The sequence below is a fragment of the Odocoileus virginianus genome, chromosome 1, assembly GCF_023699985.2.
Source record: "Odocoileus virginianus isolate 20LAN1187 ecotype Illinois chromosome 1, Ovbor_1.2, whole genome shotgun sequence".
In the NCBI taxonomy this organism is placed as follows: domain Eukaryota; kingdom Metazoa; phylum Chordata; class Mammalia; order Artiodactyla; family Cervidae; genus Odocoileus; species Odocoileus virginianus.
The window spans coordinates 102,433,247-102,452,191 of NC_069674.1; the positions used below are offsets into that span (position 1 = coordinate 102,433,247).

At 39.3% G+C, this 18,945-nt stretch overlaps 1 protein-coding gene across 11 annotated transcripts in view; it reads right to left on the reverse strand.

Annotated features, from left to right (window-relative positions):
* AKAP9 (A-kinase anchoring protein 9) overlaps positions 1-18,945 on the reverse strand; it is a 163,040-nt gene that overhangs the window by 77,305 nt on the left and 66,790 nt on the right. For 10 of the 11 annotated variants that reach the window (XM_070471707.1, XM_070471727.1, XM_020890631.2 and 7 more), the window contains 5 exons: positions 18,140-18,225; positions 13,064-13,178; positions 12,410-12,608; positions 6,121-6,217; positions 5,042-5,134 (listed from right to left, as the gene is read on the reverse strand). In XM_070471707.1, the coding sequence (XP_070327808.1) occupies positions 5,042-5,134; positions 6,121-6,217; positions 12,410-12,608; positions 13,064-13,178; positions 18,140-18,225 (590 nt within the window). The remainder of the gene's footprint in view (positions 1-5,041; positions 5,135-6,120; positions 6,218-12,409; positions 12,609-13,063; positions 13,179-18,139; positions 18,226-18,945) is intronic. The other variant, XM_070471720.1, reaches the window with a different exon arrangement.

Below are 18,945 nucleotides of genomic sequence, written 5' to 3' on the forward strand. Positions count from 1 at the left end.
GTGGTTTTCAAACTCTTGCCAATTCTCCTTGGACACCTCTTGGAGACATCCACTGGAAAACTGCTGACTTTCTCTTTTGCATCGTACTTTCTTAAAAGGTGCTCAATCTGTTATCTTCATGATTTACTCTCCCCCTTTCATCTGGACTCTCCCCTCATGACAGTTCAAAAGTGAGGTCTTCTGTGATTCAGTTCAGTTCAGTCACTCAGTCGTGTCTGACTCTCTGTGATCCCATGAATCGCAGCACTCCAGGCCTCTGTCCATCACCAACTCCCAGAGTTTACTCAAACTCATGTCCATTGAGTCAGTGATGTCATCCAGCCATCTCATCCTCTGTCGTACCCTTCTCCTCCTGCCCCCAATCCCTCCCAGCATCAGGGTCTTTTGTCTTTTCAAATGAGTCAGTTCTTCCCATCAGGTGGCCAAAGTACTGGAGTTTCAGCTTCAGCATGAGTCCTTCCAATGAACACCCAGGACTGATTTCCTTTAGGATGGACTGGTTGGATCTCCTTGCAGTCCAAGGGACTCACAAGAGTCTTCTCCAACACCACAGTTCAAAAGCATCAATTTTTTGGCGCTCAGCTTTCTTCACATTACCTACGTAAAATAAAACCACTTCACTCCCCATGGAATCTTCTAGTCTTATTACCCTGGTTTGTTTTTCTCTTCATAGTATCTATTACTCTCATACATTGTCTACTTGCACCAACTACATAAAAGGTCAGGGTTTCACAGGTGGCTCATTAGTAAAGAATCCGTCTGCCAGTATAGGACTCGTGGGTTCAATCCCTGGGTTGGGAAGATTGCCTGGAGAAGGAAATGGCTACCCACTCCAGCATTCTTGCCTGGGAAAGCCCATGGGCAGAGAAGCCTAGCGGGCTAGAGTGCATGGGGACACAGAGCTGGACATGACTCAGTGACTAAACAACAGCAGCAGCAGGCACAGGGTCTACAGGGGCAATGACTTCATCTGTTTCCTTCTGCTATACCCTGCCCTCAGAACACTGCTTGGCACTGAAATGGAATGTTAGTGAATGTCTATTGTTTCAATAGTACATACCCAAATCACAGGTTGAATCTAATGTTATCCACGTTAGCAACCACTAACTCTACTGGTGTCTTCTGTATACTCTGTGCTTTTAGAACAATGTTTCTCAGTATTTTTCTAACCTCTTATAGGATTGCACATAACCCCACCTGTTCTGGTGACTAATATAAACAATCTGTCCTATTCTGGGGCTTCACTGGTGGCTCAGATAGTAAAGAATCTGCCAGCAATGCTAAAGACATGGGTTTGCTCCCCAGGTCAGGAAGATCCCCTGGAGAAGAGAATGGTTACCCACTCCAGTATTCTTGCCAGGAGAATTCCACAGACAGAGGAGCCTGGCAGGCTACAGCTCATTGAGTCCCAAAGTATAGGACACCACTGAGCAACTTTCACTTTACATATACTATTCTACGATCAATCTGGGCCATCAAGTGTTGTCTCTTGGATCACAGTATTGGGTTGGCCAAGAAGTTCATTTGGGTTTTTCTGTAAGATGCTATGGAAAAACTGAATAAACTTTTTGGCCAGCTCAATACCTTGGCTGCCTCTGGAATGGTCTTCACTGACCTGTACTCTAGTGATCCGCTATAAGTTTGATGAATGATGCTTCACAAAACATATTTATATCATCACCATTAACACAGTAGTAAGGCTACTTTAAAAGATGTCATTTATGAGTCTTTATTATCTTCTAAGTGTCTTATGGCATCCAGTCCCATCACTTCATGGCAAACAGATGGGGAAACAATGAAAACAGTGACAGACTTTATTTTCTTGGGCTCCAAAATCACTGCAGATGGTGACTGCAGCCATGAAATTAAAAGACACTTACTCCTTGGAAGAAAAACTCTGACAAACCAAGACAGCATATTAAAAAGCAGAGACATTACTTGCCGACAAAGGTCCATATAGTTGAAGCTACAGTTTTTCCAGTAGTCATGTATGGATGTGACAGTTGGACCATAAAGAAGGCTGGGCACCAAAGAATTGATGCTTTTGAACTGTTGGAATTGGAGAAGACTCTTGAGAGTCTGTTGGACTGCAAGGAGATCAAACCAGTCAACCCTAAAGGAAATCAATCCTGAATAGCCATTGGAAGGACTGATGCTGAGGGTGAAGCTCCAATACTTTGGCCACCTGATGTGAAGAGCTGACTCACTGGAAAAGACCCTGATGCTGGGAAAGACTGTAGGTAGGAGGAAAAGGGGACAACAAAGGATGAGATGGTTGGATGGCATCACGTGAGTCTGAGCAAACTCTAGGAGATGGTGAAAGACGGGGAAGCCTGGTGTGCTATAGTCCATGGGGTAGCAGAGTCAGGCACTTTTGAGCAACTGAACAATATAAATCAAAATAGGAGCCTTTTATGTATTAGTTCATTGAATCTTCACAAGAATTACTATTACTTCTATTATTCTCCTCTTTTGCATATGGGGAACTGAGACTGAATAGTTAAGTAATTTTCCTAAGACTGCAAATCTAATCCTATTCCAAGCCTCATATTCTTAACTACTATACTAGGACGCCCTGCTACAAAAATTTCACCTGAGAAGTTTATGTAAGAGATAAGTAAAAGAGAAAGCCCTGCAACTCTCTAAAAGAACTAGATAGAGCTGTATAAAAGTGATGGTGCCCAATGTTCATTGCAGCACTGTTTATAATAGCCAGGACATGGAAGCAACCTAGATGCCCATCAGCAGACAAATGGATAAGGAAAGCTGTGGTACATATACACAATGGAATATTACTCAGCCATTAAAAAGAATTCATTTGAATCAGTTCTAATGAGATGGATGAAACTGGAGTCCATTATACAGAGTGAAGTAAACCAGAAAGATAAAGACCAATACAGTATACTAATGCATATATATGGAATTTTAAAAGATGGTAATGATAACCCTATATGCAAAACAGAAAAAGAGACACAGATGTACAGAACTGACTTTTGGACTCTGTGGGAGAAGGTGAGGGTGGGATGTTCTGAGAGAATAGCATTGAAGCAAGTGTACTATCAAGGGTGAAACAGATCACCAGCCCAGGTTGGATGCATGAGACAAGTGCTCAGGGCTGGTGCACTGGGAAGACCCAGAGGGATGGGATGGAGAGGGAGGCAGGAGGGGGGATCAGGATGGGGAACACATGTAAATCCATGGCTGATTCATGTCAATGTATGTCAAAAACCACTACAATATTGTAAAGTAATTAGCCTCCAACTAATAAAAATAAATGAAAAAAAAAGTGATGGTGCTTCACTTTTTTTTTTAAAGGTTTTTTTGACATGGTCCATTTTAAAAGTCTTTATTGAATCTGTTACACTGTTGTTTCTGTTTTCTGTTTGTTTGTTTGGCCACAAGGCATATGAGACACAAGCTCCTTGACCAGGGATTGAACCTGACCCCCCCCCACCCCACCCCTCCCACCCCCCGCACTGGAAGAAGTCTTAACCACTGGACTGCCAGAGGAGTCCTGGTGCCTCACTGCTCACTTTGAACAAAGTCATTCGATTCAAATATGGAAGTGCGTAGGTCCTTATGACCCAATACTTCCTTGCGTATTGACTGCCTCATCTAATTTACGTTTAATCTAATTCTTTATGCATTTCCTGTAAATTCTATCCTTCCTCTTCCACTAAAATGCATATACTCAAGTAGGACTGTTACACCAGAACAGTTTAAATACTATAAACAACAAGCAAGACAAACTCAGAATCCAACTATTCCAAAATAAGAACCCAATTAGGAATATGCATTTTAAAAGAGAATTCAGAGACAAAGAAACGGAATCATAATGATATAGGAGGTAGTACACGTGGTATTCAGGAGTTTACAGAATAGTTCTGGGCACGGCAGCTAAAAGCACCTATAGTCATAAACATCACAGTCACCTGTCTTTTTTATCTGTTGGTTACTCTGCACTCAGATCCAGCACCCTAAGTTCAGTGGTTCTCTAAGCAGGGGAAGGTGACAGTTTCTACCTCCTAGGTCAGTGGTGCAGAAGCAAGCAGGCTGCAGGCCCCCTAAAGAGGCACCTGGAGGAAGCCTCGTGGCCCCCTGGACTCCACGCATCCCCCAGGTGAAACTCAGGAAAGACACAGTCTACCTGTTCAGCTCCGCTTGGGCTCTCAGAGGAAGAACCCCACACTTACAGGAGACCACACTTGATCTCCCTTCTGGGGTCCAGATGCGTTTCTGAGCCAAGCTTTTCCAGAATCCATTACGCTGTGGTAAGCAGGAGAGTGATTATCTTCAGTCATACATTCTGCCTGCAGGTGAAAATTCCCTCCACCAAGATTCGCAAGCCCAAGGCTCTCTTTCCTGTGGACTAGAGCAGCCTTTTTCCCTCAGGAGAAGGCTGAAGGAATGAAGTTGGGTACAGGCTTCCATCAATCCCTAAATAATTCCCATATTTCAGGAAACAGACTTTCCAGATGGCTCAGTAGTAAAGAATATGCCTGGTAACAGAGGAGACACAGAGATGTGAGTTTGATCCCTGGGTCGGGCGATCTCCTGGAGGAGGCGATGGCAACCCACTTCAGTATTCCTCCCTGGAAAATTCCACGGGGTCGCAAGGAGTCAGACACCCTTGAGTGACTGAGCATGCACACATGGACTACTTCTCTGGGAGGAGGGAGGCAAAACTACTGTACTCATATAAAGACCAGGCATATCCTTTCCATTTCCTATCACATCCTCCACCTTTCAGGAAGGCCAAACTCCTTCCTATGGTACTACTCACAAGGTAACAAATTTATAACTCTGACAAGTTTCTAACTGCTATTCTACATCAAGAGAAGAATGCTTTTCTCATAGAAAAATTCACAGAACATTCCATTCTAAGGCAACGGTGGATAGTTACACTATCTGACAACTTAAAGGAGCGAAGTGTAAAATTTACAACAAAAACCAGTGCTTTATCGTCAATAAAATCTGTATTTTTTGAAGGCTCAAAGGGAACACAGACAACAGTATTATCTTTCAAATACACTGTACTTACCTTAGCCACTTCTTCTTCTAACCGTTCCTGGTACTGTTTCTCCAGCAACTTAACCATGCTTGTTTCCCTTTTCACTCCAAATTCACCAGAGTACTAAATTAAAAAGCAAATATGACATTTATTTGTACTAATTATACACTTATTTTTAAACTTTTCTCAAAAGATTTCTATTCTTTAGAAAGTTTCTTAAAAGCTTTAATAAGTAAATAAATTGTTGCTCAATTAAAAGCAACAGTTCTAGTGAATAAACTCTACTATATAATTCTACTAAATTAACTGTACTTATTATTGTGAAGTTAACTAAAATGCAAACTGAGAAGCAAGCTAACAATTACTAATGTACAGTTCTAGAGTGGGGGAAGAAAAGGTACTACTTAAGAACTAAAAATTTACTGAATGAAGCCCAGGGATTTACAGTTATGTTTGGGAAAAGTGGCCACAAATTGGGAATATACACAGTGTTGAGGAGAGGCAAAAGGTGGTTTGGCTAGATGAGATATACTGGAAAAGATGAGGGGTTTTTCTACACTGTATGGCCTGTGCTGAAAAAAGGCTTATCCAATGTCCTAGCCCTAGGCATACTGAATTTGGAGAATTCCTAAAGAAAACTCTAGAGATAGACTACTTCAGCTTCTTATGGTAGGAAGAAAAGCTGTTTCTTTTTTTTTGAAACTAATTTCTTGTAAAGTTCGGGGCACTGAAATTAACTCATTATACAGCCCATGTTATATAAAACAAGACAAATTTTAAACCAGAATATATTGAGGGGGAAATAAAACCTCTCGATTTTAACTTTTCTGTGTTTTTCCTATGCTGTGAAAGCACATCAGGCTTACAAAGTGGCACTAATGGTACGCCTGCTGTGCTTTCACATCGGGCGGGGGAGATACTCTGGAGGAGGCAACAGCAGCCCGTTCCAGTGTCAAACGTCTTCACTTTATATATTCCTTCTGGATCTTTACTCTCACTTCTTCTATATTTAACTCTCAGCAACTATTTATTAGATAATTATTAAATCACAGACATTAAAATGATAGTTAACAAGAATACAATTAGTGTACATAACAGTTTAAAAATACCTCTGTACTGCCATCAAAGTTCTGTTCTAGACAACTTGTTGGGTATGTCGTTTTCTGTACATCAGACTCAGTAATTACCACTGAATCAACGGAGAAGCTAAATATAAATAAAAGAGGATGAAAGGATTAGTGTTGTGTGTGAATTTTACTGTAAGTAAATTTACAGCATGCATAAAATGTGTTGGGGCAGTGGGGTATTGTAACATAACTCATTATTTTTTACTAATTTTTTCACTTAAAAGTAAAGCAGCAGAATTACGTGAATATTTAAAAGATTATCCCTGAATTTTACACCATTTTATAAAGTCTACTACAAATGTATGGCATGGAGCTGTTTATAAGTAGAGATATTTTTTAATAGTTACCTATGCTATTATTGAGTAAGCAAGTTTAAAAATCTCATTTTTATTAAAAATTTACACACACATGTAGGGTGAAAAAAGTCTGCAAGAATACATATCAAAAGTAACAATGATTACCTCTAGAGGAATAGGGGTATAGTGACAATGAGAAACATTCATAATTTTATTCATAACTACTTCTGAAATTTTTTGTTTTTCATGTATTCATGTATCTTTTGGTATTCATGTCTTTATTCTGTATTGTATTGGGTCACTTCCAGATGTTCACTACTACAAATAATGCTACAATAGAGATCTCACAAATGTTATCTCTGCATACATCTACAGATATTTCTACATGATAAAATCTTATAATTTTAAAATTTAAAATAATGCCATATTTGAAAATGTTACATTAATTTAATTCCATAATCATACCATTTAAGTATTTTCTCAAAACTTCAACAGAGAGTCTCAATGATTTTAAAACTTTCTTAGAAGATGTATGTCTTTATTTTTGAGATTATACATCCTTTCAAATAGGAATGTACGAAGAAGTAGCATTCTTTGTGCTGTTGGCCATGAAAGTTTCTTCTGTTGTGAACTCCCTATATATCTTCTACATTCATGTTAAATTATCATAAAAACTCATTTTTCTTGTCTTTATTCTCTGCCCTTTCCTGGTTCGTTTATCTTTTTTTATCATTTCATCTGTTTCTTCATATCTTCTTGCATACACTGTTCTGATCCTTTGCTTCATGTCTCATTTTCACAGCCCATGAAATATCTCCCACATTATTTATCCAGCTATAGAGACCCAAATTAAAAAAAAAAAAAATGCTGCCGAGTCCACAACGACTTAATTCTGTAGCTTTATAGCCTTTGAAAATGTTTATCCCAAATTCAAAAAAACAGATTACCTAAAATCAAATTCATTGTTTCCATCTTATAATTAAGGTCCTAACCTTCCACCTGCATGATTTCTTTACTTATATTAACACATCATAAGCCTCCATATTCTCTAGCTACAATACAGGTAATCTTTCCTCTGTTTTGCTCCCAAGTTTCCTTCCATCCCAACATCTCACAGTATTCCCTTTATTTCCATTTCTCCTGGAGCCACTGCAAAAAGCATCATTACAGAAATGTGCAGCAACGGGCACTGAAAAATGCCACAAACTCATGGCTTTATATTCCAGCACTTGGGCTGTATCATCATGTTCTATTCCCCAATCACTTTAGAAATTATTGTTCTGGTAAATATCATTTCAATGATTGGAATGAAGTCCCTTGAGGTGAGTGAAGTGAGGTGTCAGTTGCTCAGTCCTGTCTGACTCTTTCTGACCCCAGGGACTATACAACTCATAGAATTCTCCAGGTTAGAGTATTGGAGTGGGTAGCCGTTCCCTTCTCAAGGGGATCTTTCCAACCCAGGGATCAATCCCAGGTCTTCCACATTGCAGGCGGATTCTTTATGAGCTGAACCATGAGGGAAGCCCAAGAATGCTAGAATGGGTAACCTATCCCTTCTCCAGGAGATCTTCCCGACCCAGGAATCAAACTGGGGTCTCTGTACTGCAGGGGGATTCTTTACTATCTGAGCTATCAAGGAAGACCCTTGAGGTAAAGGGTTACTTTACATACATCTCAAGTTTTCTCCACAACATTTAGCCAAGTCTCTTTCCAGTCACAGGACTGGAAAAGGCAGTTTTCATTCCAATCCCAAAGAAAGGCAATGCCAAAGAGTGTTCAAACTACTGCACAATTGCACTCATCTCACACGCTAGCAAAGTAATGCTCAAAATTCTCCAAGCCAGGCTTCAACACTACGTGAACCGAGAACTTCCAGATGTTCAAGTTGGATTTAGAAAAGGCAGAAGAACCAGAGATCCAACAGACAACATCCAATGGATCATAGAAAAAGCAAGAGAATTCCAGAAAAACATCTAATTCTGCTTTCTTGATTACGCCAAAGACTTTGTAGATCACAACAAATGGTGGAAAATTCTTCAAGAGATGGGAATACCGGACCACCTTACCTGCCTAAGAAACCTGTATGCAGGTCAAGAAGCAACAGTTAAAACTGGACATGGAACAACGGACTGATTCCAAATTGGGAAAGGAGTTCCTCAAGGCTGTGTATTGTTACCCTGCTTATTTAACTTACATGCAGAGTACATCATGTGAAATGCCAGGCTGGATGAAGCACAAGTTGGAATCAAGGCTGCCGGGAGAAACAGCAATAACCTTGGATATGCAGATGACACCACCCTTGTGGCAGAAAGTGAAGAGGAACTAAAGAGCCTCTTGATGAAGGTCAAAGAAGAGAGTGAAAAACTTGGCTTAAAACTCACAATTAAGAAAACTAAGATCATGGCATCTGGTCCCATCACTTCATGGCAAATAAATGGGGAAACTATGGCAATAGTGAGAGATTTTGTATTTGGGGGCTCCAAAATCACTGCAGTCATGAAATTAAAAGATACTTGCTCCTTGGAAGAAAAGCTATGACCAACCTAGACAGCATATTAAAAAGCAGAGACATTACTCTGTCAATAAAGGTACGTCTAGTGAAAGCTATGGATTTTCCAGAAGTCATGTATGGATGTGAGAACTGGACTATAAAGAAAGTTGAGCACAGAAGAATTGATGCTTTTGAACTGTGGTGTTGGAGAAAGACTCTTGAGAGTCCCTTGGACTGCAAGGAGATCAAACCAGTTACTCCTAAAGGAAATCAGTCCTGAATATTCATTGGAAGGACTGATGCTGAAGCTGAAGCTCCAATACTTTGGCCACCTAATGTGAAGAACTGACTCATAGGAAAAGACCCTGATGCTGAGAAAGATTCAAGGCAGAAGGAGAAGGGGATGACAGAGGACGAGATGGTTGGATGACATCACCGACTCGATGGACATAGTTTCAGCAAGCTCTGGCAGTTGGTGATGGACAGGGAAGTCTGGTGTGCTGCAGTCAATGGGGTCGCAAAGAGTCGGACACGACTGAGCGACTGAACTGAGTGACTTTCCAGTCACGGTTTCTTTTAATTCTCATGGTCCTAAGGTAGTTTTTATCTTCAGTATTACTTAGACATGGGTTTCAAAGAGGTGGCTCAGAGGTAAAGAATCCACCTGCCAATGCAGAAGATGTGAGTTCAGTCCCTGGGTCGGGAAGAGCCCCTGCAGAAGGAAATGGCAACCATTCCAATACTCTTCTTGGAGAATCCCATGGACAGAAGAGCCTGGTGGGCTGCAGTCCATGGGGTCACAAAGGGTTGGACACGACTGAGCACAGCACATATTACTTAGATATGCTTAAATATCTGCCTAAGATCAAATGGCGGCTCACGGGTCCAACTGGGAGTCAAATACAGGTTTGTCTGACTCTAAAGCCCATAGCTGTTCCAACTCCATATTACTGCCCCAAGAGGTTTCATGGATAACATTACCAAGTATTTGTTAAATGAATGACAATTATTTTTCTTAAACTATCTCAAATCTATATTAGAAGAACAAAATACTCTTTATTCAAAAAGTGCCACAGCTATTTCCAAATATGTAGTGATATTTCACAAGAAATAACTTTAATTACATATTCATAGGAGAGAATATGGCAGTCAATAAACCTCATTGCTGGGATCTAAGAGAAAACTAATGGTTTTGGTTGAAAGGTAATGTTAATACATTATGACTGATTATTTCAGAAACTCTGAAAAGCACAATAAGTCGGCAAAAGCGCAAGTGTAGGAACAGCACGGTAGACCTGCCCTTCCAGAGACATTCCTTTTCTTCATGCTTCGGAGAGAAAACGTCACTAACTACAGGAGGGCTACTTGAAATACGTCAAAAGGTTATGAGTTCCTGTTATCCACTTATTTTCTTTCATATAAAAAAATCTACAGTAATAGTTTCCAAATGTCAATCTATGGACTGCCTGCATCAGAATCATCTTGTATAAATACAAATGACCAGAATCTATGTCAAAGCTACTGAATCTACTCATGCTTCAAATGCAAAATCCAGTAATTTGCAATTTTACATAGTTGAAAAATAGTATTAAATTTCAAAAACCTCCAATGTTTAATGCATCGTAAAGTCTGGGAACCAATGACCTCAAATAAAACGGAAGCTTCGTAAGGCTGTGCCAATGTGGGGTAAATAATTCCAAAGCCTATATAAACACGCTGAATAAAAGCAGCAGAAACAGAGTGCTTCCAACGAAGTGAGGACACTCAGTAGTTTGTCTTCAACACACACACACACACACACAACAAAACACAAAAACTCTCTTCAAGTTTCAGTAACAAGTACCTATGCAGGTATCAGTCCTAGAGCAGCAGAGCCAGTCAAAGTTAGGTTAAAACTCTGAGGACTTTATAGAACTAGTAAAATACTACAACACATTTCCAGTTGTTGTAGTTGTTCAACTACACTGTTGAACAACTAAGTTGTTCAATCATTTTAACAAATATTTACTGAGCACCAACTATTCATAGGGAATTTTTATAGGATTTGGGATATAGGAAATTACATAGACAAAAATTCCCTTAACAAAGCTTGAAGTCCAACACAGGGGACAGATAATATAAACAAATAAATAAACCTTCCCTCATATCTATCTATACATATACATATAAATACATATATACACCCTTATCTTTACAGTTACATGTATATAAAACACACTTCCCAGATGGCTCAGTGGTAAAGCATCTGCCTGCCAAGCAAGAGATGTGGGTTTGATCCCTGGGTTGGGAAGATCCCCTGGAGAAGGAAATGGCAACCCACTCCAGTGTTCTTGCCTGGGAAGTCCCATGGACAGAGAAGCCTGGTGGACTACAGTCCATGGGGCCGCAAAGAGTTGAACACAACTCAGCGACTGAACAACGACAAAATATATATAACATAACATTAATACAGAAAAATGAAGCAGGAAACTCATGTGTAGAGTTCTAAGGCATGATTTTAATTTAAATCAGGTAATGAGGACAGGCCTCATGAGAACATGACACCTGAGTAAAGACCCGAAGAGGTGAGTGTTGGGCATGCAAATAACTAGAGAAAGATCAACCCAGGTAGAAGGAACAGCAATGAGAAGAGAAGTTCTCAAAGCAGGAGCATCCTGACAGCTTGAGGATCTTGAGGAGATTATGTGGCATTCTAGAAGTCAGTCATGAGCAGGGCAGCAGGAGATAGATTCAGAGAGAAACAGAACCCAGTAAGTAAGGATCTGGTAAGGCACTACGGACAGAAGAGCCCGGGAATAACATGACTTGTCTTAAATTTTAAAAGCAAAGCTTTGGAACTGTGTAGAGTACAGACTCTAGAGAAGAGTTAGGATAAAAGCAGTAGTCCAAGTGAGACATGACGATGGCAGGGACTAGGGGCCTGGTGAGAAGTGGTATAGTTTAGATTTGTCTTGGAAATAGAGATAACAGGATTTCTTGACAGACTGGAAGTGTGGTTTGAAAGGGGAGTCACCAGAAATGGAGTCAGATGGCTGCAGAAGGAGCAGATTTTGAGGGAAAGATTCAGAGTGGGTATTCTGGATGAGGTAAATCCAAGTATTAGACAACCAAGTGGAGAAAGTCCAGCTATGACTGGAGTGATCATATCTTATATCCTTTGTGTACTGCCTATATCAAAGTAGCAAAGACTAAGCATACAATAAAAAACAAACATGTGCACACCGCCTGGTTTAACTTAGCCTATTCAGAACAAAGAGCCTCTTTAGAAAACAAAGCTGTAATTAATAATCCTGTTATAAAATATATGTGGTTTACAGTTCACACATTTCAGAGATAAAGAATTACCTCCTGTCCTTACTTCTTGACAATGCTACAGCTCATCTCTTTCAAGCAAAGTTGTTTAAGTTACATTTTTTTCTTAAAACAACCATATTATGACTGCTACTACAAATACTACTGAATGAAATTATAAGTTGATGGATACCTTGGCTGAACTGTGGACTCATTAACAGCTTGAAGCCTTTCCTGCAAAGAATGAATCTCTGCCTCATAATTTTCTTCAGTTTCTTTCAATTGCTGCTGCAAAGAGGATACGAGGTTTTCTAATTCTTGAACCTGTCCTTCAAGTTGTTTCGTTTTTCCAGTATCTTGCAGTGGAGGTAACTTGCTTTTATGACTAACATCTAAGTTACATGAATAGAAGAAAATACACATTTCAATATAAATTTCTCAATGAAATACCAAAATCACTTTTTTGAAGTAGAAGAATAGTCATTCTTCTTTGAAAGATAATGTTTTTTAATAGTATAACTCTGGTATCAATCTAAACTCATGTAGACTTATGGTAAGAAAACATGAATTGTGTAAATCAAGATCATTTTTTCTATCTTCATGGCAGCAATACCACTACACCTACCAATTTTATGTCTTTAAATAGAAAGCAATTTAGAATCAGGAAATGTAAGATGTAGGAAGACATAGACAGTCCAAGCCTCTCATTTTAAAGATGAGAAAACATATCAAAGAGGGTTATCGTGAAATGCCAAAGGCACTAAGTTGTCTCAGATTTTAAAGCAAAAAGTCAAATTACTGAACATTTGATACAAAAACCACATTATGGTATATAATCCAAATTTACCAATGTCTTGCAAATTGGTCATCTGAGGATGAGTTGATAAAAAGTCTGTTTGCTTTTCTGGCAGGTTCGCTTCTGCAAATTCAAGTTTCCTATCACGTGCCTGCTGTCTCTTAATCTATGAAAAATAACAGAAGAAAAGCAGTGACATAGATATATGACTCAGGACTGTAGAAACTATACAAAGCAACTTTATCTTTAAAAAGTTTTTTTTTTATTCCCAAAATCACCCAGAACTGTACCATTCTGATACAGATATTTTCCCTTCCAAGTTATTCCACACTCTGACACAGTGACTCACATTGCATTCCCTTCACAGGACTGAAATTATATTACTAAATATAATGTTCTCTCATATCCAGGAGGAATTTGATCTAACTATAAAAACAGGAGCCACACAGAATTTTGGTATAACGTTCATAGCAATATTTAACACATGACTTGATCTTTGAAATTCCAATTCATACAGAGTAAACTGTATATTATGAACACTTGATCATGTATCTGCTATCAATCTCTGAATGTGACCTACACACAACCAGGTGGCTGACACGTGTGTGCTACTCTTTATACAAAAGCAAGGAAAACAACAAAACAGATAAGACCTCAGCTTCTTTCCTCAACTATTCAAACTAGGCAGCAATATGTCAGATGTGTGTGCGTGTTACTTCAGTCATTCTTCAAATAGTTAATGCTCAGTCTACTATGTGGCGAGCACTCTGACAAGGGAGGTAAGAATATAAAATCAGTGGGAAATGCACACACACATACACACGGTACATCTGCCCTCAGAGAATTCCACAACTAATTGGGGAAGCAAAATTAAATAATTAACAATGCATTAAACTATAACATGTGACTAAAGGGTGCTAATAGAAGAAAGACTGGCATGGGTCTGATGGAGGAAGTGAAATTTGGTTTGGGCCTCCATCACTTTGGTCAGTGATTAGCAAAGGTTCCAAGGAAGGCAGAGCAGAAGCATTTGTGAAAGGATGACCTGCTGGAAGTGGTGAAGACAACGGTCCTGAAGGATAGGGGAAACTGTGTACGCCAGATAAAGAAGACAGATGACGATGAAAGGGCACCTCAAAATCAAGGTGCGGGTTTGGATCTGCTACACTAGGTGAACAGAGAATTGTGCAGATGGAGGCGAGCACCAAGGTAAAATGTGCTTCCCAAGAAGGCCGGTTCGGCTGGTGCTACTTTTATCAAATCCTCTGCCTGACTCCTAATCCCAGGTACATTCAACCAAGAACCCTGCCAGAAAAAATAAAGCCCATCGGGTAAATACTTTACTTTTCAGCTCTACCTTTCAATACTATCAATTCATTCAGCAAACATACAGTAAACCTTTTACCATGTGCTAAACAAAGCACTGTGCTAAGAGGAAATGAAAATCAAGAGAAGACTTCCTGACTTTGAAGGGTTTAGTGGGGGTTAGCCTAGTGGACATATCACATGTCGTCACAACTCCATACACCATAATTAGTGGATCAAGTAGAGATTCTTGGTGACTGTAGGTGGGTGGGCAAAACCCACAATGAAGGCTTTAAAAGCCACAGAACTAAAGTGACATAAATTAAGGGAAAAAAATATTCTAAGAGAAGAGCTAATACTACCAAAAAAAAAAGTAGAATTAAGAAATTGGGCTTCCCTTGTAGCTCAGTTGGTAAAGAATCTGCCTGCAATGCAGGAGACCTGGGTTCGATCCCTGGGTTGGGAAGATCCCCTGGAGAAGGAAATGGCAACGCACTCCAGTATCCTTGCCTGGAAAATCTCATGGACAGAGGAGCCTGCTGAGCTGCAGTCCACGGGGTTGCAAAGAGTCACACACGACTGAGCGACTAACAATTACTTACTTACTCACTTAGCGGAAGATACACTGAGCATCTGTTTACACCTAAGGAGGTGACGTAGAGATCTGACTTTCAGTACTGGCTACAGAAGTATTCTTTTGGGTACCAAACAGTTTTTCTTGTATTTTTTTTTCCTAATTGCTTCCCAATTAGAAAAAAAAAAATTTTTTTAATTTTTAATCCTTCCCAATATTTAAAAAGGCAAAAAGACTTTATATAAGATTCAATCATAAAATCGATGAACTGAAAGAATAAACACTAGGCCCCAGTCCTACATGTGACAACACGTGAAGCTGAGAAGCCTCTGTCCCCTTTAAATGAAGTATGTTTTCTCCAGGTTTCACTTTCCCAGCTTTCACTTGGCCTTCTTCATTTATTTAATGAGCTGAGCTCATGTAGGCATTTATGTTATGATCTCTGACATACACCTCCCCTCTTTCCCCATAACTCAATTAAAATGACAATGAATCTGTAAAAGATAAATCCATAATAAACCAAAAAAAAAAAAAAGAGAGAGACCAGCAGATTTCAACAGAAAAGGGTGGCAGAATAGCGATTCAGCAAGGAAGGAAGGGGCAACAGCAGCCTACAGCACACTGGAAGGGAGCCGAAGTTGGAGGAGACAGTTAACTTGCCTAGCAGAACCCTAGAGAGACACCAGGCTCAGAGAGAGATCAATGACAGGCAGACATCAGAAAACAAATATATCAACCCTTAACTAATCACAGCACAGCCTTTTCGGCTGACCCAGCCAGGCAGAAGTCTGGTGGTGTGTAAAAGTTTTTCTAAAAAGAAACTGAAAGAAGTGTCTGGGGAGAACTAAGGAGCCTAGTGTGGGTGTCTGTGTTCCAGAGCAGGCTCCCACACTCCAGCACCAGGGAAGGGACATCTGTGACTCATCAAAAGAAACCACTCCCCACTCACTGTCTTCAAAGGAAAGAGGCAAAATGACAAGCATCAGTGTAGTTACTTGTTTACTGCAAGTCCTCCTACACTATTCAAGTTTCAACCATGTCCTGTCACCAGGAAAAGCAACACATTTTTAAAAGGAAGAAAGACAACAAGGAAGGAAGGTGAGAAAGCAGAAAGGACATCAGATGATATATATGGACTTTAGAAAGATGGTAACGATAACCCTATATGCAGAACAGAAAAACAGACTCAGATGTATAGAACAGACTTGTGGACTCTGGGAGATGGCGAGGGTGGGATGTTTAAAGAGAACAGCATTGAAACATGTATATTATCTAGGGTGAAACAGATAACCACCCCAGGTTGGGTACATGAGACAAGTGCTCGGGCCTGGTGCACTGGGAAGACCCAGAGGGATTGGGTGGAGAGGGAGGTGGGAGGGGGGACTGGGATGGGGAATACATGTAAATCCATGGCTAATTCATTTCAATGTATGACAAAAACCACTGCAATGATGTAAAGTAATTAGCCTCCAACTAATAAAAACAAATGGAAAAAAATAAATAAATAAATAAAAAATAAAAAAGTAAAAAAAAAATAATAATAATAATAAAATCACTGTAGTAACAAAAAAAAAAAAAAGAATTCACTGGTAACTTCTGCCAAATAAAGTTCAGTGAAGCATGAGCTGGGAGCTTGTTTACAGGTGGGTAGAAGAGACAGCAAGAGGTGGGAAACCGACTGCAGTCTCTTCTTTCTTTCAAATAACAAGGCAATGAAGGAAGGAGAACACACAGGAGGTACTGGATTCAAGGATAATTGGTTACGTTCCGGAGACAAGAGGCATATGCAAGGCAAAAGAAGGACAGAACCAGAAAAACCGACAAAGAACCTGAAAATAAATACAGAAGGGACAGAAGAAACAGGCTACCAGTCTTAGAGGAGGTGGAAGGGGATGTTTACAAAAACACACAAAATAAGATAACCTTGGTTATGAAAAGGAACTTCTTCTGAGACAGAGAAAAAGAAATTAGGATATCTTCACGTTTAAAGAAATGCCTATTGGTCTACAGGTAGCAAGGTGAGATCACTTATAACTTAAGTTTAATACAGAAAAATGGGAAATAAGGCTATCTGCGAAGGAAAAAAAGGGGAGTAGAAATGGAAAGTGTGACTTTATAACTAGGAAAGTTATAAAGTTAGGGAACATCCACTGAGGAGCCTATGACAGAATGAATGACCACATGAAAGAATTATCAGCTACAGTCAGAGCCCACGACTATGCAGCGTCACCAAGCCATATCACCATCTCACTCTTTTAGCAGTGCTCAGAAACCCAAGGATGAGTGGAGAAAAAGGGTCTCAAGAGGCAGGGCAAGGGCAGCAGGAAAACAAGAAATCTAGACTACGAAGGGTACTGGTATGAAAGTTGTACGATGATTCTGAAAAGGGTTAAATATTCTAGCTATGAATGGAAGGAAAAAGGAAAATAGCAATGGTAGAGAAAGGTAGAATTAAAGAAGGGTTTTTAACCTATCTACCTGTCCTCCTACAAAGTTACCTTAAGATACTGAAATAGGTTTATGTGTTTTAGAAAAGACTGAATAAGGTTGTGCACAGAAAGAGAAAGAAAGGGGGAAGGGAGAAAGAGGGGAAAAAGAGGAGGGGAAGAGAAAGAGGAAAAAGAAAGAGAATTTTAGCCAGAGTATCCCTCATCAGCAATATAACTTTCAATTAGTTAAATATTTCAAATCTGCCCAAATATATTAATACAATGACATCAAAAAGTACCCAAATAAGCAAACAAAGGTTTTACTGGTACTTTTCTCATACAACGTGAGGATAACAATACTTAATATTTGCTGATGTATGTCATTTTTCTGAAATAGCTAATAAATTATATGATGCGTCTATACTCTCTTACATAGCTTTTTATGCACACATTTCTAAATATACATGACATGATGTGAAACTAATTAGCTATGTTCTAAATAACTATTGCTACAGTTTAAAAGAGACTCACTGCTTTAAAAAATACTTCAAATTAAATGCAACTGTTTAACAAAGTTTACAATTTGACATTTTATATATATTTTAACTTTATCTTGATTTCAGAAGCTCTCTAAAGGGGTAAAGAGTATTCAAACTGCAGAACTTCTTCAGCTCACTGATACTATAAATATACGTCACTTTCCCCTAATTTTCTTTTCATGTTTACTCATTTTAGAAATTTTCGGTTGATAAAGTAACTTACAAAGTAGCAGGTAATACAAGAAATGCAAACATATATATAATAATATATTTCCCATACTTTACTTAATCGTGATTGAAGTACCATGAGTCTGCTGTATGCTTCTGCTGCTTTGCTGCGAAGAGTTTGCATATTTTCTTGAAAATCTAAATGATAAACAATGATGATAATTTCACCCATAGTAAAAGTCTGCTTCTTTCAATAAGCATCATTCATCTATTCATAACTTTTAAAAAATAGCCTGCTGGAAGTAAAATTCATGTATTTAGTAACGAAAATCTCATTAATGTGGAACGCATGCTACAAAGACTAACAATTTTATATAAAAATACGTTAACTTCTGTTGGCATTCATTAATTTCTACACACTTGTTTATTATTCATACCAGTGAACAAGGGTAGGAAACACTTGTGAAGGGATCAGTTAAGTTCAGTCACTCAGTCGTGTCCAACTCTTTGCAACCCCATGGACTGCAGCACGCCAGGCTTCCCTGCCCATCACCAACTTCTAGAACTTGCTAAAACTCATGTCCATCGAGTCAGTGATGCCACCCAACCATCTCATCCTCTGTCATCCCCTTCTGCTCCTGCCTTCAATCTTTCTCAGCATCAGGGTCTTTTCCTATGAGTCAGTTCTTCACACTAGGTGGCCAAAGTATTGGAGCTTCAGCTTCAGCATCAGTCCTTCCAATGAATATTCAGAACTGATTTCCTTTAGGATTGATTGGTTTGATCTCCTTGCAGTCCAAGGCACTCTCAAGAGTCTTCTCCAACACCACAGATCAGAAGCGTCAATTCTTGAGCACTCAGTTTTCTTTATAGTCCAACTCTCACATCCATACACAACTACTGGAAAAACCATAGCTT